At 36.8% G+C, this 18,361-nt stretch overlaps 1 protein-coding gene across 1 annotated transcript; it reads left to right on the top strand.

Annotated features, from left to right (window-relative positions):
• Window positions 1-8,382: 8,382 nt before the first annotated feature.
• nod2 (nucleotide-binding oligomerization domain containing 2) lies at window positions 8,383-17,971 on the top strand. Its single transcript, XM_083550848.1, has 10 exons — window positions 8,383-9,089; window positions 9,175-9,298; window positions 9,850-11,602; window positions 12,155-12,238; window positions 12,357-12,440; window positions 13,820-13,903; window positions 15,580-15,663; window positions 16,406-16,489; window positions 16,595-16,678; window positions 16,888-17,971. The coding sequence occupies exons 1-10, from the start codon at window positions 8,604-8,606 to the stop codon at window positions 16,958-16,960; spliced, it is 2,940 nt and encodes a 979-aa protein (XP_083406974.1). The 5' UTR covers window positions 8,383-8,603; the 3' UTR covers window positions 16,961-17,971.
• Window positions 17,972-18,361: the final 390 nt, after the last annotated feature.

The raw sequence follows: 18,361 nt of genomic DNA, 5'->3' as shown, positions 1-18,361 counted from the left end.
TGTCTTGTTCAAATATGAATATGTAAATAAAACATGAATTTATAAGATTTGCAAATTATTGCAAATTATATACAGTATTTACATTTTACACAGTGTCCCAACATTTTTGGAATTGGGGTTGCAAAGGCATAGCTGATAAAGTTCTCTCTCTCTCTCTCTCTCTCTCTCTCTCTCTCTCTCTCTCTCTCTCTCTCTCTCTCTCTCTCTCTCTCTCTCTCTGTCTGTCTGTCTGTCTGCCTTTTTCTAAACCTGTCTAAGTAAACCTAACACTAAACACTAGAACCTAAAACACTAATAAGTTTTCTTCCTTAAAATATTTTTAAGTCTCATACATGCCATTGTCTAATCTTTTTTTGATGTTGTAGATTTGTAACTAAGAACCCGCTGCTGTAATCAGAAAGATCATAAAACTTATCCCAGGACTCAATCTGAACATTCCTTCAACACATATTCTACTGCTTGTCTTTACTCTTCTACACCTGCATACTGTTATTATTTTCAGTGTCACTCAGAAGTGAATCTGATTCTTCTCAAGGTTTCTACCGTTCTACAGTATTGATACCAACATCAAGTCTTGACTGTAAAATTCCACAATTCAATTCAATTTATTTTTATTTGTATAGCGCTTTTAACAATGAACATTGTCTTAAAGCAGCTTTACACAGATAATGTGGTGATAAAAAATGAATATGTTCTTTATAAGTAAGTTTGTCCCTGATCAGCAAGCCGGTGGCGACTGTGGCGAGGAAAATCCCCCCGAGATGGCATAAGAAAGAAACCTTGAGAGGAACCAGCCTCAAGAGGGAACCGCATCCTCATCTGGGTTGCACCAAATGTCCATTTATTGGATAAATACGATGTTGCGGGGTACAGTGATGGTGATCAGATGGTTCATCCCTACAGGAAAAAGGGTTTTAGATATTCAAATGGATATGCAAATACAATATCATTACAAGATCATTATTTCAAAAACAAATCTAAAGAGAAAATGTTGAGGGACACAAAGGCAGTGTAATGCAGTGACCATTTTGATCCTGTTGCATTACAGATGAAAGTGCAAATACTGTAAGCAGAGATGAGACTATACAGAAGCTTGAAAAAAAATAAGCTAACTCTTAATAACTCTGCTCGCAACTTTGGGGTAACTATGGACTATCAACTGTCCTTCTCCTTCTCGTTCTTGTTAAATCCTTCTCTACAACATCCGAAGGATTCGATCATTTCTGTCCACACAGGCTGCTCAGGTGCTTGTTCAGTCCGCTATCGTCCACTGCAAATGATCCAAAAGTTCTTCCACACCACCCCACTGCTGCGCTCCCTCCAGTAGCTGCATGTATCAGATTCAAAACACTGGTGCTTGCCTACAAAGCCAAAAATGGACCAACGCCATCTTACCTCAGAGACCTCATCACATCTCGCACTGCATCACGCTGCCTGAGATCCTCCAGCTCTGCTTGACTGGTCTCACCTTCTCTTAGGGTAAGAGGTAAGTATACTTCAAGGCTCTTCTCTGTTTTGGCACTGAGGTAAAGTCCTACCTCTTCCTGAAGCACTTAACATTTTCCATATTTTCCAGTACTGAAGTACTCAATACTTTCCAAGTTTGTTTTGTTAAAAAAAAAACTCTCAACAGAGTTATAGGCTGATTTATCTTAAGTTTGTAATCTTACGTACCAGTGTAGATTTATTCATTGATAGAGCCTCAAAGCACTTTTGTACGTCGCTCTGGAAAAGTGTCCTCTAAATGCCTTAAATGTAAATGTAAAAAATGTGCAAGGGAGTGTCTACAATCCTATACAATTGTGCTCCTCTTGTTAAGAATTACAGAAAGGAGTTTGGTACTGTTTTCCTCAGAGGAGTCTAAAAAGACTTTCAATTAAAAAACATTTCTTTAGACTATTTTGTAGTTATCTGTTACACTTTATCACAAAAAGACCAAAAATTGCTTTAATGAAAAATGAAGAGAGTAGGATAGTAAACAAACGGGAAGTGTTCATGACATTTGTGGAAGGTCAACAACATAAAAAGAAGCAACATCGATCTTAGTTGGTGACAAGACATAGGAAGGATAAGAGAAGAATAAGTCCCTGAGCATTCTTTGGCTGACAATCAAAAACAGTCTCTAGTTCCCGCTTCAAAACGTCCCCACAGCCTACAGTAATGCACACGGACCACCAATGATGAAAGCCACATTGGATGCTTCTTAGTTGAATGGAACCATGTAGGATTTTCAACAGTTGTCAGACGGAAGAATGCTCAATAGTGTACAACTGACAAGCTGTAAAACAAAACTGCACAAGCTTGCACTTCATGTGCAGTGTACTGTATGTGGCAAAGTCAGGCTTAATTCCTCCCAGAGCGTCTGTCTTCTGGTTATAGCTGAGCATGTGTAATTGCCAGGCCACAGTTAGACAGATCTGACAAAAGAAAACGATTCATTCTGTTGTGGGTAAGAGAACAAGAATGGTCTTGGGACAGTGGAGAGAAAAAAAAAGCATGGACAGCACAGAGCCCGCTGACAGCAAAGAACTGGCTTGAATTTTTCACACCCTCAGTTCTTAGATGTGTTGTATGGGCCACATAGGGAACACCCTCCCAGTCTAGACAATGGTTAAAAAAAATGCACACAATAGAGCACTGTTTACACTTCTGTTTTTAATTTCAATTTAGCAGAATGCAGTAATGAGTAAATTAAGGCTATGTAAAAAGGTTTGTTTATAGAATTGCTTTAAGAATAAATAAGAAAAAAGTGAAGAGTGACAGTAAAGCTAAAAATAAAGCTTTTAAAGTTAACAAAGTCTCAGTAAGCGATTTATGCTGATCATGGATCTTGATAACAATGAGCACAAGGTGGTACTACAACCCCTGATGGGACACCAGTCCAACTTGCACCATTCCAGCCTCACAGCAATTTAGATTCACCAATATAACGTCTGCCACTGTTTTTAGGAGGCAAGAGGAAACCAGAGAACCCAGAGGTAACCCACATAGACTTGGTTAGAACATGCTCCTGTGCACAAAGCAGGTTTTTTGAATATAGATTTGACATGGGTTTATTGAAAGATCGTCATAAGCCTGCAAAAGAGCTCTGATCTCAACACCTCTGGAATGAATTGGATTGCTGACAACACCCCAGACTTCCTCACCCTATAGTAAAGCATTTGACTTTACTAATGCCCTTGTGGCTAAATGAGGACAAATTTACACAAACACACTGCAAAATGGGGTTGAATATCTTACCAGAAGAGTGGAGCAAATGGGGACTAAATGTGGAATGGGTTGTCAAAAAAAAAAGTTTTTTGTTTTATTGGTCAGGTGTCCGCATTGTGTATGCCTTCTTCTTCTTCTTCCTCTTCTTCTTCTTCTTCTTCTTCTTCTTCTTCTTCTTCTTCTTCTTCTTCTTCTTTCGGCTGCTCCTGTTAGAGGTCGCCACAGCGGATCATCCGTCTCCATAACCCCCCTGTCCTCTACATCTGCCTCTTTCAAACCAACTACCTGCGTGTCTTCCCTCACCACATACATAAACCTCCTCCTTGGTCTTCTTCCCATCCTGGTGGCTCCATTCTCAGCATTCTTCTATCGATATACCCCATGTCCCTCCTCTGCACATGTCCAAACCATCTCAATCTCACCTCACTCAACTTGTCTCCAAAACGTTCTTGTACATGCACTGTTCTTCTAATAAACTCGTTTATATATATATATATATCATTTTTACATAAAGTTTTATAATACACTATATTGCCAAAAGTATTGGGCCCCCATGGTCATAAGTATAGTATGTGATTTTTGAGCATTGCATTCCACATTTGGTCCCAATTTGCTTTAATAATTCCCTCCACTCTTCTGGGAAGATGTTCCACTAGATTTTGGAGTGTGCTTATGGATATTTGTTTTCATCAGCCACAAGTGTATTATGAAAGGCAGGTACTGATGTAGTTGAGGAGGCCTGGGGTGCAGTCAGCGTTCACATTCATCCCAAAGGTGTTCAGTAGGGATGAGATCAGAGCTCTATAGCAGTCCACTCAAGATCTTTCTCTCCAAAGCATGTAAACTATATCTTAATGGAGCTCACTTTGTGCACAGGGGCGTTGCCATGCTGGAACAGGTTTGGGTTTTCGAGTTCAAGTGAATGCAAAATTTTATTATAGCGCATCTAAAGACAGTTAAGTGCCTCCAGATTTGTGGCAACAGTTTGGAAAAGAACCACATATAGCAGAAAAGGTCAGGTGACCAATGCTTTCAGCAAAATAGGTTATGTTTTTACTGTTGCTCATATTTATCGCCTGTATTCTATATACAAAATTATCTAGAATTTCAACAGTATAATAATGTTATGTTCAAAAGCAGTACATTACTGTTTTATTGTTGTTGTAAAATGATGACACAATATAAAGGCATTTTGCTGTATTTATTACTCAGAGAAAATTAAACATTACTATACAGTATTTTTGTAAACTGCAGTGAGCATGCAGGGACTTTTAACCGTCTTCATAAGATTAACAGGTGAGTTCCCTTTTGTTTTCGTGACAAAATTCATTACATATGCTATGGCAGCTAACGTGTGGTGGATATTGGAAGTGAATCTTTCTTCTATTTGCTCATTTTCAGTGATTTATACGTCAAATGCACCACTGTGTTGTGCAGCTGGATTTCAGACTCGGGTTGCATTATTCCCAATTACCGGGTGAGTTTAATTCAGCAAAATATTTGATAATCCTTCGATCAGTGTTGGGCAGTAACGCGTTACTAATACTGTAACGCATTACTTTTAAAAATAAAGTAACTTCGTTACCGTATGGTGCGTTACCCGTTACTTTTTTAAATGAATGAATTTGGGCTAAAGTGTAGACTACAGTCTAACTTGCTTACAGCAGCGACGCATTGCAGGATTGGTGGATGAACCACTGTAAACACGAAGAAGACACGCTGTGGGCGTGTCTCCGTTTATTCAGGTCTGTGCGGCAGTAATGGCGAGTCGAGGTGAGAGCAAGACGAGTTTCTCAAAGTGGAAATATGCTCATTATTTCACTTTAGTTGAGTATAAAGACATAAACTTTTTAGTCAAATGTAAGCTGTGTCTTTCTGGTTCCAAGCTCGTATCTACTGCAATAAACAGCAACTCCAATCTGCCGAAGCTCCTCCATAAACTCCATGCCTGAGGAGCTAGAAGCTAGAAGCTAACCTGGTGTTCTGTTCTACATTGTTGATAGTTTTCATACTTCAGCTGTGAAAGGAACATTTTTAAGAGCTCAGCACAACAGCAGAAGCCACTTTAGTTTTTGATTGTGAATATATTATTCAGCTTGTTTTGTTATTTATTATAGAAATCCTTGTGATATATTCAGTTTGTGCTGGTCTGACTTAAATAAAATAAAGTTTAAAAATGACTTGGTGTTTGTCAGTTTTGTGTTTGTATACACCATAACACATAAAAGGGCATTAATGGGAACATTAAAGAACGTTCTTTTAACAGTAACGCTTTTTGGTGTAAGTAATCAGTTACTTTTTGAATGAAGTAATGAGTAACTGTAACTAGTTACTATTTTTTAGTAACAAGCACAACACTGCCTTCGATAAAGTACATTTTTCAAACTTCATTGCACTGAAATCACATTGTCTTTGTATCACACTAACACGACTGGTGTTTTCCGCTGCTTTTCTGAAATTCGTGAAGCCTCCAGCTTTAGAAAAAAAACCTTAATTATCAGTGTTATTCTGTTTAACTTTTTGCCCAAAAGATCTGAAGCTTGTTTTCTTTCCGGAATGAAAACTGTTCTTTATGCAAGAATATACTTTGCTATATGTTCTCTGTGAGAAATGATTTCCCCTCCACTCTAGTTCTAAACACCCACATTTGTTTTTCAGGCGGTTATTCGGGATAAATCTGGAAAAGAGCACAAGGCTGTAGGAGTATCAAAGCGGACGTGTCTCCAGTCTACTTAAAAAATTAATAGATTTTAAGTGGGACTTTATATAAGTAATACACAACACAGACCACACACAAACATCGCATACACACACTCACAACACACACATCACACACATGCATATTCACTCAAAAATACTGTATATACTTGGGTGTTTTCTGTCATTTACTTTGTCTTTCTTTCCAGAGTAAATTTTTTTTTACATTTAGATGTATTTCCATAAATGTAATAAGCTTTGGGCTTTTGGTTGACCATTGTTTTTATTTTATACAAATGTTCTGTAAATAAGAATCTGTGTTATTTTCTTTAATGTTATTTAGGTTTTAGACTAAGACAGTTTAATAAAGAAATAATGTTTTGAAACAACTCTCTAAAGCTGATTTACTTCTGTTAAAGAGTACATTTAAACAGTGTTATGTTGTATTTGCAAAAACAGTAGCCAACTGTAAATTTCACCAACACTAAGACACTGTTAATTTTACAGTAAGTTGCAGGCAACCGTGCTGCCAGTTCTTTACTGTTTTTTAACGGAAACATTTTTAACAGTGTGGACTGACAAGGCAAAATATATATATTAAATATATTTCAGGGAAAGATATTATTTTAATTGTATATCCTGTATATTCTAAATGTATACTTTATATTATAATTTTGCTAAAAACAGGTTTTACATGAACAGTAGGGAAACTTCAGATACTTATGGGAAAAGAAGAAAGTTTTTGGTCACAGTGCTCGTGCTCCATCTAGTGTATAATACAAGTATTGCACAACGTTTCAGGTATTTTCATATCTTAATTCCAGACCCCCAATATTCATACTCAGTATCAATAATCCATCCATAGTCCTCATAAGATTATTTTATATGGAATAACAGTCACTGCATGACTCAAAATCAAAGCTATTCAATTAGATACATTCATATCTTTACACAATTTTTGCTAAAAATAACTCCCAAAAGTGTATCTTTGGTCCTTCAGTGTAGATTGAACTATACTTTTTTGTAACAGCTTGCAAAGTTTCGATTATTTTTCTAATCCACTGTGTCTCTGAACGTTCACAGACATAGACAATTTTTTTTTCATAATGCATCTTTGATATGTTATAACCGTTTAATGCAACAATATATTTAAGTTCATTATGTCCTGATATTTCTGTTTTATCTTGCTAAGTAACTGCCATCATTTCAGTGTACAGTTTGATTAGGATTTTCCTGATTGCTGATTAAGACATTATATTGTACTATAATATATAATGTATAAATATAATGTCAAAACTAGTCTGACCTACCAAAAATGCAAATAATCACAAAACAAACAAACAAAATCACCAATAATAAAAATTGCAAACAAACAAATAAAAAAACCAAGCAAGCAAGCAAAAAAAAAAAGCAGTAAACAAACAAACAAACAAACAAACAAACAAACAAACAAATACACTATTCATTGTACGTAATCTTCTCATTTCCGGTTCCATTGTATACTTGTTGCTGTTTCACTTTCAGTTCATTCCTCACTACAGCAAAGGGAAAAAATGTCCGTGTCATCACACGAAGGATAAACATACAGGTTATTATTATTTTATTATATCCATGAACAAAAATCTGGGTTAGGGTTAGGGTTTGTGCAGTAAATAATCTGCATATGGACTGACTCAGTTCCATGCAATACATCAGCTGTGGAATGAGGAAGAAGCTCAGGAGCGAGTTCACGTGTTGAGATGTTTCGGTGGAACAGCTGGTGATCACTGATCTTCTTCACAGATCTGCTGTTTCAGACTTGTGAGCAGGTATTTCAATCTTAAACTGTATTGCATGATTATAGATTTATGAGAGCGTTTATAGTCAGTTTGGACTGAGGGGTGTGTCAACACACACTGTCTACACTTCCCTATAATCAACATCTAGATGGTGGACTGGGAGAGAACCATTTTTATTTGTTTATGACATTTGTCGTAATTCGGCTAATATATTAAATGCGATGGACTGGAGAGAGGAGGAAGAGAGGAGGTACATTATGATGTGATCATTCAAGTATGTGGTATTTATGTGACTCTTGCTGACTCTCAGTGTGGACATGGAGCTGAGCAACATTCAGATAAATACATTCTCTTTTGGTCACTGAGTTATATTTTTTATCCTGTGGTTAAAGGAGGATTGTTACTTGAGGGACTTCTGATTAATTCATGGAATTGTGAATTCATTCTTTGGCCTAAAAAACTGTTTACTGTAATTTCTTTTAAATATTTAGGACTAAATGCGTTCTGTGGTCATTTGGAGGACTGTTACCTCATGATTTCATGTTAAATATTTTATATCTTTTGCGACAACCAAACTTTCAAGTTGTTCTTTAGTTTGAAGGAAGTCTGTTATTCCTTGGTGACATGATTACCTTCTGTGTACTATTGTACCATCCTTTATCTAAGTATAGTTTTGTGGCTACCTTTTACATCTTTCAAATAGAGGTCTTTTACATCTTGCACTTATTTTATGTACTAGGGTTGAACAACATTGTTTGTTATTCGTTACAATGTCATCATCACCTCTGTTTTGTAAAGATGGTGCAGTAAGCTGCACTATATTTTTTTTTTTACCAATTTATTTATAGAAATGTTATTGTGCAGTTCTAAAACATACTAACTACCATTTAAAGCAGTAAATACATGTGAAGCAAAGTCATGTGTGCACAGCAGCTGGTGCTAAAGCAGAGAACCGAATTTTTGCAAGCACTATGCTGCAGTGGCACTGCTGAACCTTTGGATTCTGTGCTTGACTTGCTGCTGTCCTGGGATGTCCTCATTTGGGAAGACTACCACAATGTCCAGGGCCTTACTAAACCCCTCTGCTCCAAAACCAGAGACCTTCTGGATTTAGTGTACAGCAAAGGTGAAGAGGCATGCAGTCTGCTGCTGGCAGCTATTGAGCAAATCTTACCTGAGGCCCAGAAAGCTGGACTTTGCTTTGGGAAAGGTAATTCAAGGCCAGAGGACATCAAGAAGACTCCCACAAGAGCCAGTGAGGCTTTGTTGATTGACAGGCCAGCACTGGTGAAGAAGATTCGGGACCATCTGGATGAGGTTTTGGATGCACTCATGGAATCTGGCTGCCTTACTTCACAAGACTTTGATGAAGTTCTGTTACCGGTGTACACATGTTCACAGAAGGTAAGCAATATATACTCAGATTGGAACAATCCATTGTATTCTGCTGTGACAAATTCAGTTACATTGTGCTTATGTTTCTGGTTAGGTTAGGAAGTTGTTAGACCAAGTGAGGTTTAGAGGGGATGGTGCCGCGCATGCTTTACTGCAGTGTCTAGAGCACATAGACAGTAAGCCACAACGTGTAAAAGAAGAAAAACATCTCTCGACTGGTATGTATGCAGTTTTCACTTGTTATGTTTATGCTTGTCCTCCCTGTTTGACTGTCAAACAGGATCTACTACAATGGACTTCAGTAGACTTATCATTTAACTTCTTATGATGTTAAAGTTACTTAACGTGAATCAACTTCTGAAGATCAGTATCCCTCAGCACAAAGTCTTGTCTTGTGAGCATTGTGGTGCATAAGTTAAGGACATTTTCAGCAATGCCAGTTTTAATGTGTGGGCCCTGTGTACTTAGTTTCGTTAGTCTTAGGGTGGTTTGAAACATTTTTCATATCAATTGAATTTTTTTTTACTTTTATCTGCATAACAATAGATGTGAGCAAGGAGGAATTTAAGTTTTTGTTAAGTGTTTGATCAATACTGTCATGAACTTTTTACTTTTCATTTGGTCATTCCTTTTTTTTTTCCTAAGTTCACATTGTGCTAGCAGGGTATATACTGTAGTAGAAAGCAAGACCTTTGGCTCATTGTAATCGACAGCAATGCATTAGTAACATTCTTGTTAATTTGTGTTTCCTCATCATTCCCTTCCCCAGAATGCCTTCTTTACCAGAAGAAGCTTTGCAGTTCTGTTAAGGCCCAGTCGTACTATCTCAGCACTTATGGTGGAAATAGCAGATTTTCCCTAGATGATATCTATACTGATGTCCTCCTAGAAGTGGTGCAAAGTGACAGAGAGGTCACAGCTCTGGGGCTACAAGATGTGGTTGGTCTGCTTGGGACTCTTAATGAGGAAGCAGACACAATACTTGTTTCTGGTGAAGCAGGTAATGGTAAGAGTACCTTGCTACAGAGGCTGCACCTGCTGTGGGCTCAAGGTACCATGCTAACAGATATTCTGATGCTGTTCCCTTTTACTTGCCGTAAACTAAATGCTGAACAGAGAATGCTTTCCTTAAAAGAGCTCCTGTTCCTACACTGCTGCTGGCCAGACAAAGGTCAAGATGAAATCTTCCAGTTTATTCTTGACCACCCTCACCTAGTTCTTTTTACCTTTGATGGCCTTGATGAATTTAGGCACACCTTCTCAGATGAAGAGCGCCATTGCTGCCCCACACAGCAAGCACCTGTACATACTCTGCTTTTCAATCTACTTCAGGGTACCTTAATGAAAGGGGTGAAGAAGGTAGTAACCAGCAGGCCCCAAGCAGTGGATCAATCTCTGAAGCAGTATCTCCGCAAGGAAGTTCTGGCCAAGGGTTTCTCTCCTGAGGGAATTGATAACTTTGTGAGAAAACACCACAAAGATGCCAGTGTAGCTAATCGGGTTGTAGAGTCCCTCAAGGCTAACACAGTTCTGCTTGGGCTCTGCCATATTCCTGTTTTCTGCTGGATTATATCAAAGTGTTACAAAGAGTTGCTCGGGTTCGGGGAAGGCAGCCCTCAGACGGTTACTGATGTGTACCTTATGGTTCTGAAGCATTTCTTCCAGAAACGGAGGCCCCAAAAACAAAGAACTTTGGGAATGGGATGGCTACAGGAACATCTAGAGACAATAAAACGACTGGGAGAGTTGGCCCTGGAGGGTTTAGAGACTTCCTGTTACGTATTCACAGAGTCACTCTTACAGAAATGTAGCATCACAGAGCAGGACATTGATTTGGGATTCCTTATACACTGTAAGGACCTCTCAGACTACTCTGACTGCAAACATTTTGAATTCCTGCATATAACCATGCAGTGCTTCTTTGCTGCTCTCCATATTGTTCTTAACAACAATGACAATTGCTCTGTTATCCTAAATCTCTTCCAGTGCGAGCAGCCAGCTGTTTTTATTCACAATTGTTTTCTACATTGCGTGAGGCCTGTAGTTAAATACTGCAGTGAAGCTGAGGCCCCAAACCTGAAGATCACATCAGCGTTTGTTGCAGGACTTCTGTCCCAGCGCTATCGCAGTCTTCTACAAATATGTCCTTCTGTCTTGCTCGAAAAAAAATCCAAACAAGTCATGAAGTGTTTGTCGAAAGGTTTACATAGGCATTTTAAATCAATCCCGCCGCCAGTGAAGGGTGAAAAGAAGAGCATGCATGCTATGCCAAGTTTTGTTTGGCTAATTAAGTGCATCTATGAAATGCAAGAAAGCGAGATTGCTAAGGATGCAGTAGCCAAACTAGAAGTAGAGCACCTGAAGCTAATTTACTGTAATATTGGGCCAGTGGAATGCACCGCTCTGGCTTATGTGCTCAGGTACCTGCAGAATCCTATTGGATTACAGCTGGACTTCAACTCAGTGGGAGATGTGGGATTGGAACAACTCCTGCCATGTCTTCATGTCTGTCACTCCCTCTAGTAAGAATATACATTCTTTGGCAAACCTTTAAATGAATTTAATTAAATTAATTTAAATGTTTAATTATTATTTTACCACACATACTGTATTTTGTCTATTATCTATTTATGCTACTTCCTGTGGTACACATTTGAGGAAAATTATTACTTATTTTAATATTATTAGCTTCTGAAAGAAAGAGAACTGGCAGGTTTACCCCAAAGTGACAAACTAAATAGCCTTTTTTGGGGCTCCAAATTTAAAGATTTCTTCTAAGAGTGGAAAACAAGTTTTAAAACCATTAACTTCAATTTTAACAAGAAAAAAGGGGTCCATAAATGTTTATTTGAATACTCATGTACAGGTTATTCTAGCTTTCTTCAACATAAGCAAATTAACATTGCGACGTAAGTATAATTATTCACACATTCTGAGGGTTTCATTCTAGGAAAGATTTAACCGAGAACCACTACATTAAGGAATAATTTTTTTTTATTGTGCATAGTATTAATGTTTATAGAATTCATTCAAACTAACAGATTTTCATCTTTTATTTCTTTTAAACTTGACAGCTTGAGAAACAATAACATATCTGATGAAGGAATACGCAAACTGGTTGAGAAGGGAGTGCACTGCGAATGCTTTGCCAAAATAGCGTGAGTTAATAAATAAATAAATAAATAAAATACATTCTATTTTCAATTCTTAATGTCTTACACAAGGTGTAAAAAGTTCTGCTTTTTTTTGTATTAAAGTAAACGTTTATTTACACAGGCTGTTCAACAATAAGCTAACAGATGACTGCACAAAGTATTTCGCCATGCTGCTTAAGACAAAGAAGAACTTCCTTGCATTAAGGTATTACCATAGATTTACACATGCTGCTTTTATGTAAATACATTTCCATTGTAAATATATAGAGAGGTTTGCCTAATAATCACAAGATTTTAAGTATTGTATGAAAAATATGTAAAGTACCGTAATTTCCGGACTATTTATCGCAAATATAAGCCGCACCCACTGAATTTGACAAAGATTTTTATTTTGAACATAAATAAGCCGCACCTGTCTATAAGCCGCAGGTGTCTACACTGAAACTAATGAACTTTACACAGGCTTTAACGAAAGACAGTGTCTGTTACACGGCTTGTATCTAAACAGTAGCCTACCAAGAAAGTCATTGTTCACTGTCTTCCTCGTTCCTTTCACAACAATTTCTCTCGAAAGTTTTTCTTTTGGCATCGTTGTGCTTTTAAAAATCATTATCAGTGAAGCTTTTCTTCCGATGCCGTGCAGCTCAGAACACAGGTGAAGTGTGTGTTTTTTCATGCCCGGTTGTTTTCAGCGTGACGAATGATTCGCATTTCCTGTAGACAGTCCGAGTGAGCAGCAGGTGAAACGTCAGAGGAACCTCATCAATATTTATGATGTGGTGCTGCCCGATTCAGTGGGCACGCATCTGATTTAATATAAAGAGTTTTATTGGTTCACCTGAACCCGTTCAGCAATTTCATTGGTCTAATGTTATGGGGCTCAGGTTTTTGGCTTGAAGTTTGTGAATCCGGGAAAACCCCCGGAAAAATCCATAAATTGGCCGCTTCAATGTTTAAGCCACGGGGTTCAAAGCGTGGGAAAAAAGGAGCGGCTTATAGTCCGGAAAATACAGTATAAATTTGGATGGCAAGCATATGGCAAACATGCCAATGACTCCCGCTAATAACGTAAGCTAGCTAGCTTAAGCCATTAAACAAGTTCCGTAAGATGAATGATAATAAAACTAAACTATAAGAATATATTGATTATTTCCTTGGTTGTGATACTAACATCTAAATAAAGCAGACAGTATGAGAAGGGAAAACAAACGACACTGAGCATTACACTGAACTGCTCAATGACCTTCCATTGATTTTCATATCAAGGATTCTTTCAAAATTGTGAATGGCACAAATATAGTTAAAATGTAGTCATCACAGTGGATAGACAACTTTATTTAAACTTGAAGCTTGACAGCTTAATGCCAAATAACAGGTGCTTTGCTTAAATGATGACAGCAAATATGTAAATAAATAAACACAGTAAGAAATCTTTTAGAGATGATTAATACCCATATCAAAATGTACTAAAAAATACTAGAAATACTAAATAAACTCTCTAGATGATGAAACAATTATCAGTTAAATCTGTTTAATATATAAAATTTTTATGTAATCCTGTTTGTTATATCTTACGTTTTACAGACTTGGAAACAATAGCATCACATCCCAGGGGGCCGAGCAGCTGGCGGAAGGCCTGAGGTCCAACACCTCTCTGAAGTATCTTGGGTAAATATCATTCATTTATTTGGCGATAATCAGTGTAATCCCACAATTGTGATGTCACTTTTTTTTTTTTTTTACAACAGTTGTACAGTACAAACCAGAAATGTATATTGTGTACCTGACAGTTCGGGTGCAATATGGCTAAATGTTCTGTTTATTTTTGCTCTGCTGGGCGAATTAGATCGCAAAGAAGCCAAACTCAGGAAAAGCTTGTCGGCTAACTGTCTATTTAGCTCACATCAATTTGTACATTCTTGGTGAAGGCTTTTAATTAAATCACCGTCTTTTTTGTTTTTATTTAACAAGTCTTCATATTTCATCATTTGCCTTGTCCACTTATGATGATGCGTAAATTACTGTATAAACCGTTTTTAATAAGGAAGTGAAAGTTGATGTGGTGAACAGACTGACAAGAGGAGTGAAGGTTACAGGAAATATGAACACAAAGTATCACACTCAATAAATCAGAATAATGGACCAGATCTGTTGAGTCTCCAGTGTCCCTTATTTATATAGTCAGATGTCAAGTCAAGTCAAGTCAAGTTTATTTGTATAGCGCTTTTCACAACAGACATTGTCTCAAAGCAGCTTTACAGAAAACAACAGTGAAGGTGAATGGTGTGCGTTTGTCCCTGATGAGCAGCCGTGGCGACAGTGGCAAGGAAAAACTCCCTTAGATGATATGAGGAAGAAACCTTGAGAGGAACCAGACTCAAAGGGGAACCCATCCTCATATGGGTGACATCAAAAGTTTGGTCATTTCAACAATACAGAACAATTTGTGATCATCATAGATCCAGCATCAGCTTCTCCATGCCAGGGCCTTTAAACACTCGGCATCTACTTCTCCATGATCATCCATAGGTCCATAATCTTCACGAGGTGGGACGTGACTGGAGCTGGCCAAACCTCAGGATGCCTCGGGATAGGGAGAGAAAGAGAAGCAGTGGAGAGGAATTAGCGTAGCTGCTGTTCATGATATTAACAGCACAAGTTGATAATGTGCATGTGATCAGATGTTCTGGAGCACAAGGTTATGATGTGATGTGTGTGATGTGTGTTATGTGTAGGCTTTGCTAAAAAGATATGTTTTTAATCTACACTTAAACTGGGAGAGTGTATCTGAGCCCCGAACACTGTCAGGAAGACTATTCCAGAGTTTAGGAGCTAAATGTGAAAATGCTCTACCGCCTTTAGTGGACTTTGCTATTCTAGGAACTACTAGAAGCCCAGAGTTTTGAGATCTCAGGGAGCGTGACGGATTGTAGCGTGTTAAGAGACTGGATAGATACATGGGAGCCAAACCATTTAGTGCTTTATAAGTGAGTAGCAGTAGTTTGTAGTCTATTCGAAACAATAGATGTAAACAATAAGTTGATGTATAAAAAAATGCTATCAAAAATGCTTTGCTGTATCCTGGTAATATTTTTGTCAAATCTTAATTCCAGAAACCACCTAATTTTCCCACAACGATAAACACAATGAAAGGTGTTATATATTCTTTTCTGAAATTGAACACAAAATGAAACAGTATTGAAATGTCACCAGTTAACAATATAAACACTAAATATATAATATATTTCACATTTATTTAAGAAACATATTTTTCGAAATACACAGTGTTGCCTGCAGGTATTTTATTGCCAATATTTGTTAGATATGTTTTGTTTTTCTTTCAGGTTGTGGGGAAATAAGATTGGAGACAAAGGTGCTGAGGCTATAGCCGATGCTCTAAAGAACAGCACCTCATTAATATGGTTAAGGTACGAGCAACGTTTATTTCAATGCAAAACAAAATTAAGTAATATACGTCATGTCATGGAAGTGGTAGCTCAGTGGATAAGATGTTGGACTCATGATCAGAAGGTCATTTGTTCAAATCCCAGGACCACTAAGCTGCCACTGATGGGTCCTTGAGCAACCCCCCATTTAACCCTCAACTGCTTAGTTGTATAAATAAGATAATTGTAAGAGCGTCAGCCAAATACCATAAATGTAAATTATGTAATAGAAAGAATATAAAACGAATGGGATGCCACTTTTGGAACCAACACACACACACACACACACACACACACACACACACACACACACACATACAATTTAGAGAAGCTAATTCATCTACTTGCCTGTTTTTTGAGGGGGAATGAAGACGGAGAAGCCAAAGGAAACCTGTAAAACAACAAACAGCTCAAGCTGAAACAGGAAACCACCCTCCTGCTTACGTTTCCCATTTACTTAACATGATTAATTTGGTGTTTGCAATAATATACAGGACTTATCACATTTCATGACTTTTTTTAATTTAATTGTAGGAAGGACTTTTTTTCACATATTTCCTGATTGGATTCATGGTCAAAAAAGTAGAATTGAGAAGACAAAGAAGCAATACTTTGGCTTTTGGGATCCTATATTTTAGACAAACCAAAATTGTTAGCATGGATGAATACTGTTATTAATAATGTAACATGACTGTATTTGTTTTTCCTGGTAATATATCAATAGCCTGGCAGGTAACAATGTAGGCAGCGCAGGAGCCTGTGCCTTAGCGGAGCTTGTTAAGAGCAGCACAACACTTGTGGATCTGTGGTGAGATTTAACACACAACATTTTTTTTTACTTGTACTAAACTGTATGATGTACTGGATTCTTCTTTCTGTGTCTTTCTTTTATTTTACTACTTCTAATTTGCAGGCTGAGCCAAAATCACATTAGCAGGGATGGTGTAGAGTGTCTAATTGAGGCTTTGAAATTGAACTCGACTATCAAGGAAGTGTGGTGAGAGCTGATTTAATACTTACGCCTACGTAATTAATGCACAACGTCTTGAGAACAAAGTCTATTGTTCACAATGTAAAGGATTATACCAAAAAATTAATCTGGTTTTGTTTAGTATGTCCCATTTCATGTCTTTGTATGAAGATTTCTGACATTAAAGAACTACAGCAGATGTAGTAGAGGTAACTGAGAAGTGCGTGTTGTTGCAGGTTGAGAGGAAACAACCTGAGTGAAGAGGATGTGAAAGACTTTAGTAGACAAGAAAGCAGACTCATCCTCTGAGGAGGAAAGAATGATGTCAGTCGTCAGACAGATTCTTCAGATTTTATGATTTTTGCAGTTGAACTCTTTTCTTAACGATTCAACTTTGAATTGTAATAAAACCTTTGGAAATTAATTCACCAATTTAAAAGAGGAATATCTAACATATTAGTATTAATAATAATGTTATTATTAGTAGTAGAGTATTATTAGTGAAACACTGAAAAAAAAAGAACAATGAAAGAAAATTGACCAAAAAAGATTTTTCCTCTTGTCATGACCTTCAGAAAATTCCAGTGATGCAACTTCCTGTTGAAGAGGTAACTTGTGGAATATACCTTTTTCTAATCGTAAAGGTGATCAGGTAACAGGGTAAAATGTCAGGTAAAATGTTGTGGTATGCTAAAACACATTGAATATACACTGGATTAGTCAGAAAATAGGGATTTTTCAAACTGTGAAATGTTACATGGATTCGCACAATGCAGAAATAATGCAATTTTGTTTAAAAGGGTATAAAGTGTAGAACAAGCTTTAAGAGATTGAATAGTGTGCAGTAGATATATATATTTGATACGTTTTATATATTGTGTTATTTATCTGAAGTGTGTACATAAATTGCTATATGAAGAAGACTTTATCTGTAATTAAAATTTTATTTTATGCTTGTTTTACTTTTTGTACGTTAAATCATTAAAAACTCCATCTCAATCATGGAATCACCAGATAACAACTTCAGGTTATTTTTTAACACATGATCCTGTGCAGTCTACAGTTTGCTCCACTGAGTGTTTTACACAAAGTAAAGACAAAAGCACAAACTTTTATTTACTTTGCAGAATTCATTTATTGTATTTTTTTGTTACCATGTTCTTTTGTGCCACTTTATATTTAAGCATTAATTTTTATATTTTTGTTTACTGTTACTGGTTATGTTGTTTTTCTGTGTATTTTATTCTTATGAACTGGCTTAGACTGAAGCAATACATATTGTATTGATTTTTTTTTTTTTTATAAGAAATAGAATTCAAACAGCATAAAGACCATGAGAGTGCTAAAGTTTATTACATAAATTTTTTTATATTATGAATAAATATTTATAGTAAGTTATCACAAGTAACCAAACCTTTAAAATCTATATGCGGATACACTATTTACTATGCACTGTTTATTTTTAACCTTTATGGATTCTTTGGTACTTTTTGTCTGTTCATTTTCTTCCCCTTTTGGTTGTATAGTGTCAGTTTCTTTCATTCAATTCCATAAATGCTGGTAGTCTCTTTAGGTAATACTTTAATTCATTTAAATAAATGAAAATCAACTTAATTTGTAGGCTAAGCCTAAAAAAGAGACACTATCAATCAACCAATAGTATTTGTTGTAATTGAATGTAAGTAAATATTTTATCTAATTGATTTTTAT

This window comes from Silurus aristotelis (assembly GCF_946808225.1).
Source record: "Silurus aristotelis genome assembly, chromosome: 9".
NCBI classification, from domain to species: domain Eukaryota; kingdom Metazoa; phylum Chordata; class Actinopteri; order Siluriformes; family Siluridae; genus Silurus; species Silurus aristotelis.
Note: the sequence above shows the minus strand (reverse complement) of the source record. Positions and strands in the feature narration are given on the sequence as shown.

Excerpts from the sequence above, each read along its gene's own strand:
- nod2 (XM_083550848.1), top strand. The coding sequence starts at position 8,604 with ATGTGTGCACAGCAGCTGGTGCTAAAGCAGAGAACCGAATTTTTGCAA. Across the intron at positions 9,299-9,849 it reads AGAAAAACATCTCTCGACTG|AATGCCTTCTTTACCAGAAG; the intron begins GTATGTATGCAG and ends TCCCTTCCCCAG. Across the intron at positions 16,490-16,594 it reads ACAACACTTGTGGATCTGTG|GCTGAGCCAAAATCACATTA; the intron begins GTGAGATTTAAC and ends TCTAATTTGCAG.